Source organism: Aythya fuligula, chromosome 4 (genome assembly GCF_009819795.1).
Source record: "Aythya fuligula isolate bAytFul2 chromosome 4, bAytFul2.pri, whole genome shotgun sequence".
Lineage (NCBI taxonomy): Eukaryota > Metazoa > Chordata > Aves > Anseriformes > Anatidae > Aythya > Aythya fuligula.
In genome coordinates, this window is record NC_045562.1 from 53,035,007 (window position 1) to 53,052,614 (window position 17,608).

The 17,608-nt window shown below is 42.7% G+C and overlaps 2 protein-coding genes across 2 annotated transcripts; one reads left to right on the forward strand and one right to left on the reverse strand.

The window, feature by feature from the left end:
• Positions 1 to 1,389: 1,389 nt before the first annotated feature.
• LIAS (lipoic acid synthetase) lies at positions 1,390 to 10,366 on the reverse strand. The gene is made up of 11 exons (XM_032186175.1): positions 10,319 to 10,366; positions 10,024 to 10,196; positions 9,271 to 9,364; positions 8,478 to 8,558; positions 8,079 to 8,235; positions 7,092 to 7,149; positions 6,294 to 6,422; positions 5,036 to 5,181; positions 4,058 to 4,128; positions 3,150 to 3,261; positions 1,390 to 2,243 (listed from the first exon to the last, which is right to left on the reverse strand). The coding sequence occupies exons 1-11, from the start codon at positions 10,349 to 10,351 to the stop codon at positions 2,191 to 2,193; spliced, it is 1,107 nt and encodes a 368-aa protein (XP_032042066.1). The 5' UTR covers positions 10,352 to 10,366; the 3' UTR covers positions 1,390 to 2,190.
• Positions 10,367 to 10,824: 458 nt separating this feature from the next.
• RPL9 (ribosomal protein L9) lies at positions 10,825 to 15,773 on the forward strand. Its single transcript, XM_032187387.1, has 7 exons — positions 10,825 to 10,910; positions 10,985 to 11,100; positions 11,911 to 12,006; positions 12,331 to 12,463; positions 13,851 to 13,931; positions 14,404 to 14,521; positions 15,656 to 15,773. Exons 1-6 carry the CDS (start codon positions 10,865 to 10,867, stop codon positions 14,508 to 14,510), a joined length of 579 nt encoding a protein of 192 aa, XP_032043278.1. The 5' UTR covers positions 10,825 to 10,864; the 3' UTR covers positions 14,511 to 14,521; positions 15,656 to 15,773.
• The last annotated feature ends 1,835 nt before the right edge of the window (positions 15,774 to 17,608 follow it).

The window sequence follows — 17,608 nt, forward strand, 5'->3', positions numbered from 1 at the left end:
TTGTGAAACGCTGACAGAAGGAAGAGAGTGACATACTGAAAGAAAATGTCACTAACCATGAAACTTCATCAGAAACAAAATTGGAAGAATTGTGAGTTCTTGGAATATTTGGTGCCTTTAAATATGTAGTTATAGAAAAAAATGGACAATAGAGAAGAAAGATGGTTGTAAAACCAGTTTCTCGACTAGGAAAATAATTCTAAGACTCGTCATTTCTATTGCACAAGTTGTCAGAGGTTTTAAAGACTAATTATATTTTTTCTGTTTTGTATACTCACTTATAAAGTCAAAACGGATCTGCTTTCTATAGAAACCATAGGAAAACATTAGAAAATAGAGAAAATAGTTTACATAGCTTGTGTATCTTGCTGCTTCCTGTCAGACAGATGTGTAAAAGCATGAGATCATCTGAACCGCCCATGGGCAGTTCATAAAATATTTCTAACATGAAATAACATTACTGGGTTTAGAGAAGCATTATTTCTCTCACTAGGGGAAAAAAAAAAGTCATGGATAATTATTGTGCCATGTCCTCTTATCAGCTTTAAAATAGCTGTGTGGCTCAGATTTCCTTTTTCTATTTTTCTGGTGTCAATATGCTGAAAGAGTACTAAGTTGACAAAAGCTACAGAAATTCTCTTAAATGTGCTCTATAGGCAAGCCAACAACATTATTCACAGCAGGACCTCTACTAAAGGCTGGCAGCTGTTAAATGTGGGTATCCTGGTGGTGTGGATGGAGTATTCAGTTTCCTTACCCCAGTGATAACCTTCCCCTGCTCTGGTAGTTGGTGTATTTCAGCTGGCCAGGCTCATAGTGTGCTTGGTCTTTCCAAGACTAACGGGCAGGCAGTTTATTATAATTCACATTTTTTGCCATTACAACATGTAGCTATTACTACGTTCTTTATGACCCAGGTATGTCTCCCCTTAATTTACGCTACCATTATATTGTTTAATTAATACTGCCTAAAGACTGTTTGTCTCCATAATGCTTTAATACTGCTCTACTTAATTTTGTGAGGAGTTAATTGTGCAGCACTGACCTCTGTGGTATAATTTGACTTCTGTTGTTTGTGACAATACCAAGTTTCTGTTATTCTATTAAGTTGCTAATTAGCTCTCATCCTTCTAACATCTTGCTGTGTGGAGAGGGTCCACTCTCCTTCCTCTAGACCACAGCAGCAAACAAAAGTATTGCAGCCAGCTACAGGATTACTTCAACGAGGAGGGTTTGGAACTAGACAACCCATTCCTGGAACATTTCCCAAACAATTTCATGAAGAAAAAAGCTTAAACCAATTCAAGAGCTATCTAGTGTTCAGAGCAGACAATGGAGAATTATTAGGGCAAAGCTATCATGACTGAAAAGAGAAAAACTTACAACTGCTAGTTTACCATAAGGCATGCTTTAATTTCACTTGAGCTTAGTACATTTCATCCACATCTCTGTTCAGATTTAACAGCCTGATCAGGCCTCTAAGGGGCAGGTAACCACACCAATCAAACAACACCTCCCTGGTCTTAGGCTGAGTACTGAAATCTTCAGTGCTCAGACAATACCTATGGCATACAAACAGCACGGAACACCCACGGTTCTGTACAGATGAAGAGTATTAGCTAGCAGAAGGGCACAGTTAATTTTTGTAAGATACAGATAAGAGACACCACTTCTTGCAAGATCATTAACAGTACTTCCTCTGGTGTGGCTAACCATAGCCCTATGTGGTCCTTTGACATATATACCTCTTTATTTCCCCGAGTCCCTGCAAGCTTGCATTGCATAATAGTAGGATATGTCAAGAGATTGGTACCTTCTGAATTACCTGTTATTAGCATCTTAACAAGGATCTAATTGCAGCAATATTGATGGTACTATCACACCTGTTTATTTAAACCTGTCTGATTATTTCAGCTTATGTTTCCTCCGCCTCAGTTCCTTTGCTCTTTCAGAAGCAGTTCTGTCTTCTGACTTGTTACCGAACACCAGTACTATGTAGTTGTAGCACTGCCAGGAGGAATTCGGTAAAATAACGTTAAGTGTTTTGGCGAGAGGGAAGTGTTCTAGAAGGATAGTAAGCTTATTCATGCCTCCACCATCTGGTCTTCTGTATTTCTGGAACTGAGTGTAATTACAAGCTGAAAAAAGGATCCTTAAAACTGACTGCTTTAAATAGGTTCACTCTCATTTTCAGATGACTTTTGTCTTTCTTTTTTCTACTAAGTTCTTCAAGAAGAATTCACCTAGTCAAAGGGGAAAAAGAAAAAGCACCCAAAGTGATTTTTATGTGTTTCCATGAAATAAAGCAAAAGAATACACATTCTTACTTAATGAGTATTGTATTCTACAATACAATTGCTCTTACCACTATTCTGTAGCAATTATATTCTACACAACGCTGCTTTCAATATGTGCAGCAGGGATGTAAGAAAACCCAAACCCATAATCCAACAAGCAATACCTTCCACCCCCTAAAAATCCTAATTTTCTTCGTGCCCCATTTTATGGACAAGCTCTGCTGCTCTGTGCTTTCAAACAGGCCAAGGTGAATTGATTTAATTAAAAATTAATTCCTATTTTATAAAGCATCAGCAACCTGTAGTGAAAGCTGCTAAAAATCTTGTTTGAATTGGCATTAAAATCGTCTGAGAAGCAGGGTGCCCCTAGATGATTATTCCCTGCTCTCTCCTTAGGAAAAGGCAGGACGCTGGACCTGCACAACCGTTCAGTAAGATCAGCTGCTACTTAGCACCCAGTGCTTTGTCAGAAAACGCACTGCCGTAAGTGCGGCTAATTATTTCTAGGGCACTGCAAATAAATTCTGCCAACAGAAACAAAATTGTATCACGAAGAGCCCCCTTAAGCCCTGAAGTGTTTAAGAGGCAGAATGTAACGGAAACCTTGAAGTTGGTGCCCCCTCTAAAGGGATCCTGTCTCCTGCATTAAGCTATTGTATGAATACAGGGTAGTGCCACACCGATGCACTTAAATGAAGTGCAGAAGGCAGGAAGTGTAAATAATAAAAACCAAAGGATGACTAGAGAAGTTGCCCTTGTGCAAAAGTGAGCTTTGTTGCCTATTACTTCACACTTTTAATTGTTATACAAAAAGTCATGTCCCAAATAATCAAACGCTTTGTAGTAATTTACCTGCTTTATAGGAGGAACGCACTAAAGGCCCACTGGCTGTGTAATGGAATCCAAGCTCGTTTCCTACTTTTTCCCAGTATTTAAATTTTTCAGGAGTTACATACTCCTCAACCTAGGTAAAAAGAATTCACGTTGATCAGGTCTTAATATAAAAGAAAAATATAGACAGCACGTAATGACATGAAACTGTAATATCTCAAGTTCAAAACATTACATTCCAAAACTTTCAAGTCAAGTCATGAAAACTATTTTCCTCTCTGATTTTTACCCAAAGAATGTATTTTATTTGCTTTTCAGATATAGCTTCAAAGTTTAGAATGTAATTTTAGTTGTTGCTTCATTTTCTTTACTGTTTTTGAATGGTCCTTTTGCACAAACCTTTTTTTGTCCTAAGTTTGCAAAAAAAAAGAAAAAACCACAAGAGAAACAAACAAAAAAAGCACCCCAGAATAATCCTACAAATCTCTTCACTAACAGTTATTTCAGTGGAACGGAACAAAGACCCTGGCTCTGGACAGATTACAGAAGGAGAAAATGGTAATTTTCACAGCTGAAGTGGCACCATTACGGGACAGCCTATGAGGCAGCGAATGAGAGCTGGCTTGAGCCATTACGTTGGAGGCATACACTGAGGCTCTTGTTCTGCAGAATCATGCCTCAGCTCCAGCTGTCTCCCCAGCTAATAGTAGCAAGTAGCAATGTGCAGTCTGCAGGAGACGGAAAGGATTAGACAGTTGAAGTCATTTCTAGCAAGGGGCCCATAACAGATGAAAATCAACTTCAGCGAAGAATGAAATTTTTCCCAACATCCACAGTTAAGGCTGCACATCAAACCCCACTGCAGAAAGAGGAAACTTTACTGCAAGGTACAGACCAAAACACTGCCTGTAAATTAAAGGCATGTTTACCTTTAGGTGACGTTTTGTTGGTTGCATGTATTGTCCTAGGGTCAAACAATCCACGTCTGCTTCACGCAATACTGTGAAAAGAAAATTCCTTGTTAGTGGCAAAAGGGATTGTCAGCAGCTGGAAAACACCCCACACTCGCAAGGCTGAACCAGGGTCACCCTGCAGCATCTTGGGGGGTTATGTCCTGCAGTCTCCATGAGCAGTAGCCACGCACTGCATTCTGCAACCCCGGCTCCTGCAAGACCCGATGTTGCTCAGAGCCAGGGAGAACATCATCACTCTGCACTGCAGTCACTCATCTCACTGCAGAGATGACACGCTCTTTTTTATTTTACTGCTTTTCACTGTATCTATGGTCCAGACTGTAGGATAGGTGTAGAAAAAATAGACTGTATCACTGCATTCCAACTATGGGTTATTGTACACAAAAGAAAGTACCAGGTAGGCATTCTTTCAGCTGGATGGAGGAGAAATGTTATATAATTAAAGCATTTCTTCTTAAAAGTGCATTGTATTCACTTGCCACTGTGAACTTTTCTCCTATTAAAAATAGATTGAAAAAAATATGCTACAACTCCAAGGATAGCCTTTTTTTTTTTTTTTTAACAACTAAGTAAGCCAAACTAAACAATAATGTCTTTCGTTTCTAAAAGAAATGTGCACTAAAGCAACTATGTTGCAAGCCGATTGCTTGATTACTGCAAGGACTATGGATGTTAAAATAGTCGCAGAAAGAGAGTTATAATTGCCACTGACATCAACAGGGAATGGATCTACGTGTCAAACTGTTTCTAAAAATCTGACAGCCACGTGAAAGCGAAATAATTCAGAAGTTTGGTCTTTTTAAACCAAACATTTTTTCCCCATAAAGCCTTGAAAGCATTTCCTCCAGGAAACTGTTTTGCGAGGATGCTCACAGCAGTTCTCCAATGGAATAAGGTTCATCCACGTTAACGTGCGTTTCGGCCCCCACTCACGTTTCATCGTCGTGTACACCTGCTCGTCCGTCTCGCCCAGCCCCAGCATGATGGAGGTTTTCGAGATAACCCCAGGCTGCACCTTTTTGGCGTGCTTCAGCACACACAATGATTGCTCAAAGTTGGCTCGGGGGTCGCGAACCTTCCTTTTTGGCATTTCCAGCGCAAGGAAAAAGAAGAAAAAGAGAGAGGAAGAAGGCAGGTAACTCAGACATGCCGAGACAGCTTAATCCTGCTGAATTCCATGTAGAAAAAGAGAGAGTTCAGAGGTTTCGACGCAGGGGTCTGACCCCAGCTGACAACCCCTGCTGAGGGCGAGGCTCCGCGGGCCGGCAGGGCGCAGCGAGGGGGCCCAGCGGGGCCTCTCCGTGCCCCCCTGGAGCCTCTCGGAGCCCCGGGGGCCCCTCGGGTCGCTGTGGGGCCGGGCCGGGCCGGGCGGGTCCCCTCACGGCCCCCGGGCGCCTCAGGAGCGCGGCGCGGGGCCGGCGCCCTCTGGCGGCTGCAGGGAGGCGCCGCCGAGCCCGGGGCACGCCGGGAGCTGCGCCCGGACCCCGCCATTTCGCCGCCCGGCGCGGCCCGGCCCGGCCCCGCTCCGCTCCTCAGCGCGCCCCGCGCCCTGAGGCGACCCCCGGCAGGGCAGGGCTGGGCTGGGGGCTCCGGTGGCCGCTTCAGCGGCTCCTTCCTCAGCCTGCCCAGCCTGGGGCTGGGAGTTAGTCCCTGTGCCGTGTCAGGGATGAGGGCTGACGCCTCACGTTGGGCTAGTTTTCGAGAATTTCCCGGCTTTGTCAAAATTTTTCTCATGCTGAGGTGTGATGATGATCAGGACGTGCCCTTACAACTCCAGAAAACCAACGCGCTAAAGAGTGACACAAACAAAGCAAGCACGTTTCCATCCTAAAAAATCCTGCGTGTAGGCTAGAGTTAGGTAAAAACACTTACTGAGAAAGTTCTGCAAGTAGAGTACCTCACAAAATATGATTTCTTACTTTTAGGACAATCCTTTCCCTTGAAAAGCCTACATAAAACCCCAGGGTAGACGGATATGTAACATTTTTTCCATTGGCAGGTTATACAAGACAGGAAAATGTAGGGGAGTCAGTACCACTTGTGAATGGAATGTAAGGAACCGACAGCCAAAGCCTTAATGACAATTAAAAAAATTAGCTCTGACTCTCTCTCACAAAGAATCCCTTTTACGAAATCCCTTTTGTTTTTATACAGTCTTCTACTTCCATTTATACATACTACTTTTGCTCACCTTTGTAATTCTGGAACCGTTTCCACATTGTGAGCATACACATCTAGTCCTGATAACGCCACTTTCTCCACAGCTTTGAGGTCCCCTCGAAAATCAGGAGTTAGGCATTCCACTAGAATTTTTGAATTCCTGAAAGAGAGATAGAAAATGAACAAATCTATGGGATTCGTATCTCTGTTGCTAAAAAGCCCAATACAGCAAAAACAGAACAAAAACCTGAATTAACGATGCTCTGATAAGAAAAGCAAAGTTAATTCAGGATACATTGCTAAAACAAGAGATTTCTGCAAATACTAAGGGTTATTGCTCTTTAATAATATTATAGTTCAAACAGAACAATGTGTTTAATTTCCAATTTTACTGATGTGAGCTAACACAGAATGAAAGTCAAATTATATAAAAGTCATTCTTGCAGTCTCTTAAACAATCACGCTTACGGTCTGTACGTGATTTTTTTGTCACTTGCAGGTTAACTTAACAAGGTTTTCAATATTATTTTAATATCGTAGCTTCAATATACAGAGGAGATATATTCCTGGCCTGACACACGGTTAAAGAAATAATCCAGAGCATAGCTTTAAATAAATCCAAATTGGAAATGTATTAAAATTGGGGCCATACATTGGGACCTTTACACCAGAAAGATGAAAAACAGGGGAAAAAGGTATACAAGCAGGCCAAAGGCAGACTTTTGTACATGTGTGGTCCCTGAAATAATTCATCTGAAGCTAATTTTGACCTACATGCCATAAAACTCTCTAAAGGTTTAATAGTAATAGTAATACATTATTAATATACCTTTCTTTCAGATGAGAGACTGTCTTGGCAAAGTGTTCTGCTCCACCATCAGGCATATCTAGAAGCATTTCAATTACTCAGTTAAGCTTTCTGTTCAAGAAATGTATCCACTTATTAGCAGTGCCACGAAAAATGCAGAGTCACATTTAAATACAAACAAATAAAGCAGCAGTTCTTGGTCAAAAGCTGAAACACCAGGCTTATCTTACTGCTTACGCCAAAAGTTTATAACAGATATTCTACCAAACCTCATTCTGCACACAGACACAGATCATTTAGGGCAGACTTCAAACATTTACTCTGAATTTACTTGGCTTTGTGGGTGCCCTGTCAGCCTAAGCACAAAATGACTTGAACCATTTATGTTTTTGATCTTACAAACAGACTTACAAAAAAAAAAGATTTCCAACTAAGTATTATTGCTCTTTTATTGTAAGCTACTTTGAAGCTACTAGATTTTCAACTGAAGTACACTGAAGAGTCTTTGCAACAGTTTTGCCCACCTATGTGGTGTCACCACAAACGAGCTACTACAACCACAGAAAAAAAAAAAAGCAACTTTCAGTATTGTTAAGAATAATTTATTCTAGGTTTAACTGATGGGAAGAAGTTCTGTAATATTATTCTGTATGAATGTGGATTTTTTTTCATTAAGTAACAGAAAACAGCGTACATGTTTGTACTTTGCAAAAAAATAAAGTAGTTATAAAATATTTAATAAAATATTGTAGTATTTTTAATGTCTAGACCTTGTTGCTCTCTACAACTACCTAAAAGGAGGGTGTCAGTCTCCTTTCTCAGATGGTGAGTGGTAGAACACAAGGCAACATCTTCAAGTAGCACCAGAAGAGGTTCAGATTGTTGACTCCTTTAAAATAGGAATCCTCAACAACTGCGCTGAGGAGTAAGTGTTTATCAAGGTCTGTCTGTACCCCATGTAACGCATATGAGAGCTTACACTGGAAGATGTTATGACAATGTACTAACCATCTCTGTCCACGGATGTCAATACAACGTAATCCAAGCCCCACTCAGCAATAGCTTTAGCTGTGTTGTAAGGCTCCTCGGGATCCAGTGGAGGTGGATTTCTTGCTGTCTTTACTGAGCAAAATCTGCAACCTCTGGTGCACGTGTCACCCATCAGCTGAAATAAGAAAGGCATCCCTACATTGACATGTCACACATCACTACTGTTCAGCCGAGAATGAGCTGCACGTGCTAAAGCAGACAAATCCCACTAATAAGGGAAACAATAAGGACAGTGACATACCTTAAATTTCATATAACAGACCCAAAACACTGTAGCAGAGATTGTAGCATATTGTCAGAGATACAACACTCAGCTCAAACAGCAATAAAACACTTCAGAAACAGTTAACAGCTTACCATAATAGTAGCCGTAGCTGTAGCATGTTCGCCACCTCCCCAGCATTCTCCGATGTTGGGACAACGCGCTTCCTCACACACCTGAGGTTAAACAGACAGTCCTGCAATGTGTATTTCAACAGTAGCCTACAAACCAAACCCAAGTCCTTCTGTGATAAATGAGATTTAACAGAGTTACACACCGTTACTGAAGCAGCAGAATTGCTAGAAAGACAATCATTGGTGCATTACATCCACTTCCATTCCTTTCCTCCATCACAATTTCAAAAATTCCTCAGCCAAGTAACTGCCTTACTAATTAGCACAGTGTCATTAATATTTTAAATTTACCAATTGCACAAGATTCAATATTCACAAGATCTCTGATACATCAAAGTGTGATCTTACTCTGAAAAAAAGCCCTCCATGCAAACCCACCACTTTTTATCATCTTGAACATAGATTTCATGAAATGGGTATTTCTAGAATGTCTTTTCTTACAAAACAGTTACATATCTCTGAAATAGTATTTCCATTAAAAACAGTCACACACAGCATCTTCTGATCTCATTGGTGATGCAAGTAGTAAACTCTAATATTTTAAATCATAGCATAAAAACATGAAATTCTCTAGAGGATTTTATTTTTAATTAAGGGTAAAATTCACCAGTCAAAAAGGACCAGCTTTGGGCTTGGTTTCAGCATCAAAGACCATGCAAGACATAATTTCTACCTGTCTTCCACAAAAAAATAACTCTGCGTCATTAAAAAATGCCTCATTTCTACCAGAAAATTTAGTTAGTACTAGACTTACCGTGTGAAGATTTAAGCTTCTCAAGGTATTCTTTAGTTTATTGTAATTCTTTCCCATGGGAATCTTTGTTTTCAGCCATGGTGGAAGCTGCAGCCTGAAAAAGAAATCAAGCAAACAGAATTAATAAGATATTTACATAAGTTTCCATTAATTTCTTAGATCTATGTCAACTTGTTACATATCACGATGAGGAAAGGTTTCTTGGATATTGACACAGCTCAGTGACCAATGTTAAGATCACACATAGTCACAACAGACTTCTGTCTTCCATGCTTATTAGCATCCCAATACTCAAAATTGGGAGTTTGTGCTCATTGGGAGGTTTAAAGCTGTTAGCAGGAGCAGGGGGATTTCACAGTGGGGAACGCAGTAATTCATGGTGGTGTACGTTGCATGCCTGTCACAAAGTCTGATCAAACTGCTAACTAGATATATGTTCTAAGCATTTAAAAATTTACTCTGCATTAATTTTTCAATACTGGTTATAGTTTTTTTTACCACTTCATTGACGCCTGCTTATAGTTAGATACAGGGTATGGCGCAAGCACTCAGGTAAGAAAAATATCACAGTGCCTTACCGTTTTGGTGTGTATTTAAAGCGAATACCGTGTTTTTTCCTTCAGAAATCAGACTGGCGAGCACTTTGAGGAGATAATTCAATGGAAGCGCGTTGTGTGTGCTCTGTATTCGCATTGAGCAGGCGAGGCACCGCAGGGGTGCCCCCGCAGCTGCCTAGAATTGCCTGACACTTACCTCTCGCCCTTCTGGCGCTTCAGGGCTCCCGCATACCCGGCCCAGGCGCCCCTGTCGGCCAGCTCTCCGCAGACGAAGTCCCGCAGGCCCGGGCCGTTCCGCAGCGATTCCTTCTTCTCCTCGGGCAGGGAGCCCGCCGTCCCGCACCGGGCACACGCGTGCCTCGCCGACACCTTAATAAAACAAGGCAGAACCTCAGAATCTACGCAATTACAAACGCACCGGTTACAAACACCCCCATTCGGCCCCCCCCGGGCCCATAACACCCCCCCCACCCCGCGGGGCTCCCCCTCACCCGGGCGCGGTGCCTCAGCAGCAGCAGCGCCATGGCGGCGGCGCCCCCCCCTCACAGCTCCCCCGCTCGATGCGCTCGGCGCTCGGCTCCCCGCGCCCGTTGGCGCGCAGCGAGCCTCGCTCGCTCCTGCCTGCCTCCCGCTGATGACGTCAGCAGGCCGAGGGGGGTATAAGTACGCGATGACGTCACGCGCAGCCTCTTTCCGCCCCGCGCGCCGCCAGGTGAGGAGGAGGCCGCGGCCGCCATCCCGCACCCGCCGCCGCCCCGCATCCGCCGCCATCCGCCGCGGGCGGCCCCCGCAGCGCCCCGGGGGGGGTGCGGGCAGATCCCCGGGGCGGCGCCGGCCGCCATCGCGGCGCTTTGATGGGGCGCTGCCGGCCGGGAGCCGCCCCGATGGCGCCTCCTTTACTCCCCCCCCCTCCTGGTGGAGGCCTCACCGCGGCCTAGCCCCGGCCTGGGGGGGGGCGCCCGTAGCTGTGGGGGGGAGGGGGGCGGCAGGGGGCTCGGCCGCGCGGCTGCCAACGCCTTGTGGTTGTCGCCCCTAGGATGAAGACCATCCTCAGCAACCAGACCGTTGACATCCCCGACCAAGGTAGGGCCGCGTGCGGGAAGCCCGCGGGAAGCGGCCCCGCCGCCGCCTAACGCGCCTCTGTGTTCGGTTCGCAGTCAGCGTGTCGCTGAAGGGCCGCACCGTCATCGTCAAGGGGCCCCGGGGAACCCTGCGGAGGGATTTCAACCACATCAACGTGGAGCTGTCGCTGCTGGGGAAGAAACGCAAGAAGGTGAGGGATTAACTTGAGCCCGTAGTGAGAAGGTGGGAGCTGGTAATAAATCTTCCATGCTGCAAGTAAATCGCTGAGTGTTTATCTTCGTGCTTCCTGAAAGAAAATGGAGTTGTGGAACGCTGGCCCACTCAGGCTCCGTGACAGGCCTGAGGTTCTGTCATGTTTTGGAATGACGTTGTTGGTTGATTTCCTTCATCACTGCAGTTATAATCACCAAAGGGTTGCCTGTTCTATGCTGTTTTTTAAGCTGTTTTGTTTAAACGAGATAAAATTAGTTCTCTGTATTTAAGTTTTCAGAGTTGGCAAGTTACATTGGGAGAGCTGATGTTTTCCACATAGGTGCATAATATTTTTCTATCATCTGAAGGATTTAAGAAAAAAGGGGAGGAGTGGGTGATTTCAGTAACTTATTGACAAGTATCTGCTGGATCATAAAAACACTGGGTCCTTAGGCAGTGCATTATTAAGAAGTTGATAGATTACATTGAGGTGACTGACCCCAGAACAACTGATGTACTATTGGGAAGGATATCGCATTCTTCAGCTAAGGGGTCAGAGCTTTTTTATAACCACTACCTCTCCTAGTTTCTCTGAACTTTTGTTGGTAATGGGGCAAAAAGAAGATAAACTTTGTGTGCTGGGTGTTAGGACATAAGGCGTGCGCTGGATGGGCATTTAACAATCATTGAACAATACTTCTACGCTTCCAGTAGTTAACTTGGACTTCTCTCTCTTTGTTTGTTACAAAATTGTGTTTTTAGTTGTGAAATGTAGCTGAAAGCTTTGTTATTTGTTTTCTTAACCCAGCTGCGTGTGGACAAGTGGTGGGGTAACAGGAAGGAGCTGGCAACAGTTCGCACAATTTGCAGCCATGTACAGAACATGATTAAGGGTGTTACACTGGTAAGTTGTATTTGAAGGTAGAAGAACTATGTCATTTTTGTTACACTAGTCATAGCCTTTTACTTCAGTGCGAGCTCCTATAAGTATTGAAATTACTGTGCACATATGCTTCTTACCCCCCCCCCCCCCCCTTGCTCTCAAAGAAGTTCTGCAGGTAGAGAACAGTAAGTTCTGGATGTTTCTTGGGCTTAGCAATTTGTCTTTACTAGGAAATTATCTTGGATATATTTTGTTCTAAATGTATCCAGTAAGCATTACGCACCTGTTGGGATTTTTTCTTGGGTGTGCTCTGATTTCAGTATCTAACGATGCCCTTTATCCCAGGGCTTCCGTTACAAGATGAGGTCTGTGTACGCTCACTTCCCCATCAACGTTGTTATCCAGGATAACGGCTCACTTGTGGAAATCCGAAACTTCTTGGGAGAGAAGTACATCCGCAGGGTGCGCATGAGGCCAGGTGAGCGCACCCGCAGGTGAATTATTTCTAATGGGGGTGGGTGGCTTCCAAACGGTCTTCTTTGGGTGCTGCCAGGGACAGCAGGAGATGGCAAGCAACGGTCAAAGCAGAATTTTCCAGTCTGTCCGAATATATGTAACCTTATGATAAGTTTACTACTGTTCAGATTTATAATTGATAATGATTGTAACTTGCTTTTAATAAATCTTTACTAGGGAGAAAGCTTAAAGCTACTTTACTGCCATAGGAGTTAGAAGGATCTCAGTTTAATGTCATCATCATTCAGTCTTGACAGCGTTCATTGACATTAAACTGCTGGTGCTCAATTTTAAATTGGTGTTTCTGTTTCAAACATTGTACGTGAACTAATTTTACAGTACATCATATTTTTAGTCTTTAAAGTGTTACTGTGTTCTGAATACCTTGATTGAGCACGCGTAATTTTCATCTTACCCAGTCTTGCATAATTGGAGCTTTAGCTAGGTGTCTGATGGGGCAAATGTTTGATGGATATTATGAAACTTCCTCAGTGAAGAGACTAAACATTTCTTAACCATAGTTACCCTAAGATTGTAGGGGATACTTTATGGATGAAACGTGGTTTTTTTTTTTTTTTTGTAATCCACTGCTGATGAAGGTATGAGTGTGACAGATGATGTTTTAGGGTGGGTTTAGATGAAAGCATCAGACTGGTCTGATATGATACAGCGTGGAGGGACTTAGAGTAGCTGTGACTTTGATGTATAGGGGAATATTAATTTGATTTTTTTATTTGGCTTTTATTTCAAATGTAGGTGTTAGTTAAAACACTAGTTTAACATTTATTGTTTAAATAAATCAAGCTATGAAGTCTTACTTGTGTTACTTTCCTTGCAAGTGAAAGTTTCCTGTTAAATTCTTGAGCATGGCAGTGCTTACCCCCATGAATGCTTCCAGTGTGTCTGGTGATGTGGTGCTGAACGAGTCAGAGGGTGGGGTTTTTCCTGATGACTCTTCCTTGGGGTGAATCCAGTTTTGTCTTAGTGAGCATAAGAATGTGGAAAATGGCACCACCTAGCTGACAATGTCACACTGGCAAAACCTCTAGTTTATGTGCTGTGGGGGTGATTAATGCCCTAACGCAGGAACACTTCAGTAGGAACATCACTCGGTGCGGGTCATGTTCTGGATTGAAGGCAGCTCACCTCTGTGTGCTGGAGCTGTTGAGAGAGGGCAGTCCTGGAAGAGCTTTTGGGGGGCAGTTTTAACTAAGTCATTGAAGCTTGTTATTACCTAGAGTAATGCTGTTTGGATCCATGAATTGTGACAGGACACAAGCACTGAGTCCTTAATACATCTTTGCTGTCTTCACCGTTGATGGATGGTTTGTGTGTTTTGCTTTCTGTAGGTGTTACCTGTGCAGTATCTCAGGCCCAGAAAGACGAGCTGATCCTTGAAGGAAATGACATTGAATTGGTCTCCAATTCAGGTTTGTGAAGTTGATGCAGGGGGAGATTTAATGGTACCGTCACTGTTACCTGAAGATGTCAGTTTCAGAAACTTCTTTTCCTTTTTCTCTAATACTGAGCTAAATGACACTTCAGTGTATTTGTTCTTTTAAATATAGTCAATGTAATTTGCTTTTCATTGGTTGTTATGCTTTTTTAAAACTTAGAGATGTTCTCAAAAATCTCTAGGACCTTTCTTCTAGTTAACATTGATTGCTTTTTTGGCAGAAAATTTCAGCTTTTCATTTGTACAAGTATGCAGTGAGAGACTGTCTCTGCCTGAAGTTGCCAAGCTAGGCTCAGTGAAATGTCTTTTTTTTTTTTTTTTTAAATCAACTGACAGTTTTTTCAAGCTATTATTTCCCTTCTCCAAGTGACAGTTCTATTTATTAGTTGAAATACTGGAGAGGCTGGACCTCTTGTTTTAGGTTAATGGTCTTGCTTTGTTTGCAGCTGCCTTGATCCAGCAGGCCACTACGGTCAAGAACAAGGATATCAGGAAATTCTTGGACGGTATCTACGTCTCCGAGAAAGGAACAGTACAGCAGGCAGATGAGTAAAACTCTAACAGGTTGGTGTCATCTTAGGGAGATGGGTGTTATTTGGAAGTTACTATGCTGTGTTTGTCAGGTGCATTGAGTTCTTTCTGAGGACAAGGCTGGCGCCTTAGCTTGTTTCTTAAAGTCTATGATTTTTGGAATGTGGGAGCTGGGGACAACAGGGATGTAAGGCAGCGTGCTTGAGAAACAAACGCCTAGAGATGGTTGCCTGAATCGGAGAGCTTGACAGGGCTCACCTGCTTCAGTGAGGCAGTGCTGAACCACGGTCCCTGTAGAGATGCAGTGGTGTAAGGCCTCTTGTAAAACTTTTACCAGGTTTCTTGGCAATAACTTTGCATCTCTTAATAACTTGGTTTCACACTGCTGTAGGGATAAACATCTAACGGAGGCACTGTATTTCTGTGCTGTGAATGCCAGTTGTGGTAGCTATTGGGAACTAAAACCAACTGACCTGGGATGAAAGCAGTTTCCAGCTATTTATGCGGAAGACTTCCTGGTTGGACACAGACTTTATTTTAAAAAAAAGCGGATAGTATTTAATTTATATAGAGAGGTGTTCTGCATACTGTGTATAAAGTCTTGTAAACAAAGGTCAGTGTAACAAAGAGAACTGTTGAACATTGTGTATTTACATTTGCTACTGAAGTTGAGTTCAGGGATTTGGGTTTAATTTAAGAATTTTAACTAGTTTAGTTTGAGACATTTCAGCTACATATGTTTCCATATGTGGTATGAAATACTTGTGTGGGATGAGTCAGGCTGAGTTGTATTTAAAATAAATGTTGTGTGGCTTCTGAACCTGAGCAGGAGACAGGATTCTCATGAAGTGACTTCCATAAACTAAATCTTAGTGGCAGCCAGATACTGGGTGCTTATAGACTACTGGAAAAATATTTTTAGTGCTCTTCAGTTTCCTGAGAGACAGGATGACTTGTTACCTTTGTTAAGCAATTTTGAACCATTTCTCATTATCAAGTAAACTTTTCTGCATAAAGTTAAGTACATTTTTGAGCTACTAATTTTTGCCTTGCCTTATACCTTTATCTTGAAAAAGATCAATTAACTTGTCATTTGTCCATAAATGTTCAATTTCACATTTGCAGTGCTGAAGCCTTTCTAAAAGCTCTTTCACTTTCTATTTGCAGTTGTCTAAATCTCGAAACAAACCACCATGAGACAGCGTATCAGCAAGTGCCAGATCGAAGCATCTCATATAAAAACTGAACGAGATGAGAGGTTTAATAAAAGAAAACCTGTTTCATATCTTGGCCTCTTCTTTTAAGAACTAGATGGTGGTGATGAGAACCTGCTCAAGGTCTGTCTTCTGGAGAAGCAGGTTATCACAGGGTGATGCAAATATAGTTCAATGCTGTGCACGTATTTGCAGCCTTGGCTCAGAAGGTTCAGACTGAAGGCTGATGGATGGGAATCCTCGTGACATGTAAAGCCAGGAAGTGGTAGCTTTAAACCAGAGTGTTAAGAAACAGCAAAAGCCTTGTTTTTAGAAGGTTCAAGTTGTCCCACTAAACCAGTCCCTGAATTCTGTACGACAGGTACAGAATTCAAGAGGGGTTTTGTCCTGGGGTATTTTGAGTGATAATTTGTGACTTTGGGTAATGGAAGGATGTGTGCACCTCCAATACCTGTGCCATTTGCCACACAGACTGCTTTATTGTGTAAAACAGTCAAATGATCAGGGAGGTTCTGGTCTGGTACTTACCTTTTGGGTAAATGAACCTTCCGTGATGGCCAATGCTTGAAATCCAATGGAATGAGCAGTGTGCGTGTATGGACTGACACTCAAGGTTCGGCCAAGTAGTGGGAGTTGGGGTTCAGTCACTGTGCATTGTAAAGTGGAGAAAGGTGGTAGGAAATGGATTGCTCTTGCTTTTACTTGCATCTTGCACCCCCCAGCTCTGCCCTCAAGCTGTGGTTCTAGCCTCACCAGTGCTCTGTCAGTCCTGTTACAGGGCTAAACATGGCCAACAGTTGCTGGAAGTCAGGTGTTTAGAGGAGAGGAAAAACAAAAAAAAACAGTTCAGCTCTAGAAGCTGATAGGGATATGCTGCTCTGGAACTTCTCCACTCTAGCATAGGAAACTGTAGGTGGAAACAAAAGCAGTTGCCTCTTATGTCAGTACATACCTAGAGCTGCTTCCCTGCCACACCCTGGGTTTGTTGTACCTGCACAGCCAAGTGTGATCTGTGCAGGCATTTTGAGTGCATTGATGCAGTGACTGAAAAGGCTGGCAAAGGTGAGTTTAAGTGATTGCACAGCTCATGGGGAGGGGAAAAAAAAAAACAAAAAAAAAACAAAACCCAAAAACACTTGCTTTGAGATTGCCAAAAAACAAACGAAGGGGAAGCTCTGGTCCATGAAAAATTAAAAGAATGTTCATTTATCCCTGGAGTGTGTTATGCCCAGGTTGGTAGCTTTCATTTAATGCAGCGATATCATGAAACCCAGCCTAGAGGACAGAAATAAAATTGTAACACAGCTTCAGTATTGTTTTCTGCTCAACAGTTCAAAGTCCTTGCTAGATTATGAGAGAATTCAAAAGGAAGTGAAGAGATTGAATAATGTCTAACCTAGGGAAGCCATGTAGGCCAACCATATCCTGTGTTTCACTGTCCTCTATAGGCTGTTGGAGGCCACTTATATCGAGACCAGTTTTGCAGCACACAAACAATTGCTTTAGGTTGATGCTAAACAGGAAGGGTGCTGTAGGAGATTCCATGATGAGCTCCATCCACAAACACAGCATTCCCAAGTCCAGTCTGGATCTTTGCTCAGTAAACCCTGTCAAAATGTAGAGGACTTCTTGTCAGCACAGTTTCACTGGAGATGTGCACCTGATGCACTGATTGCTAAATGTCATTTTCATTAAAAAGATTGCACACAATTCTTACCAGGATAAATACTTCAAAATAATAAGCGTATCCCATGGGATTTATACCAGCCATGGTTTGCGATGGTACGTTACGAGAGCTAAAATGATGATATATATTTGATTTTCTATTGAAAATATGTTTGATGAGCTATCAAAGTGCAGTTTAGATTAATCCCTCTCGAGTAGATTAATATTTACTACTTATTTT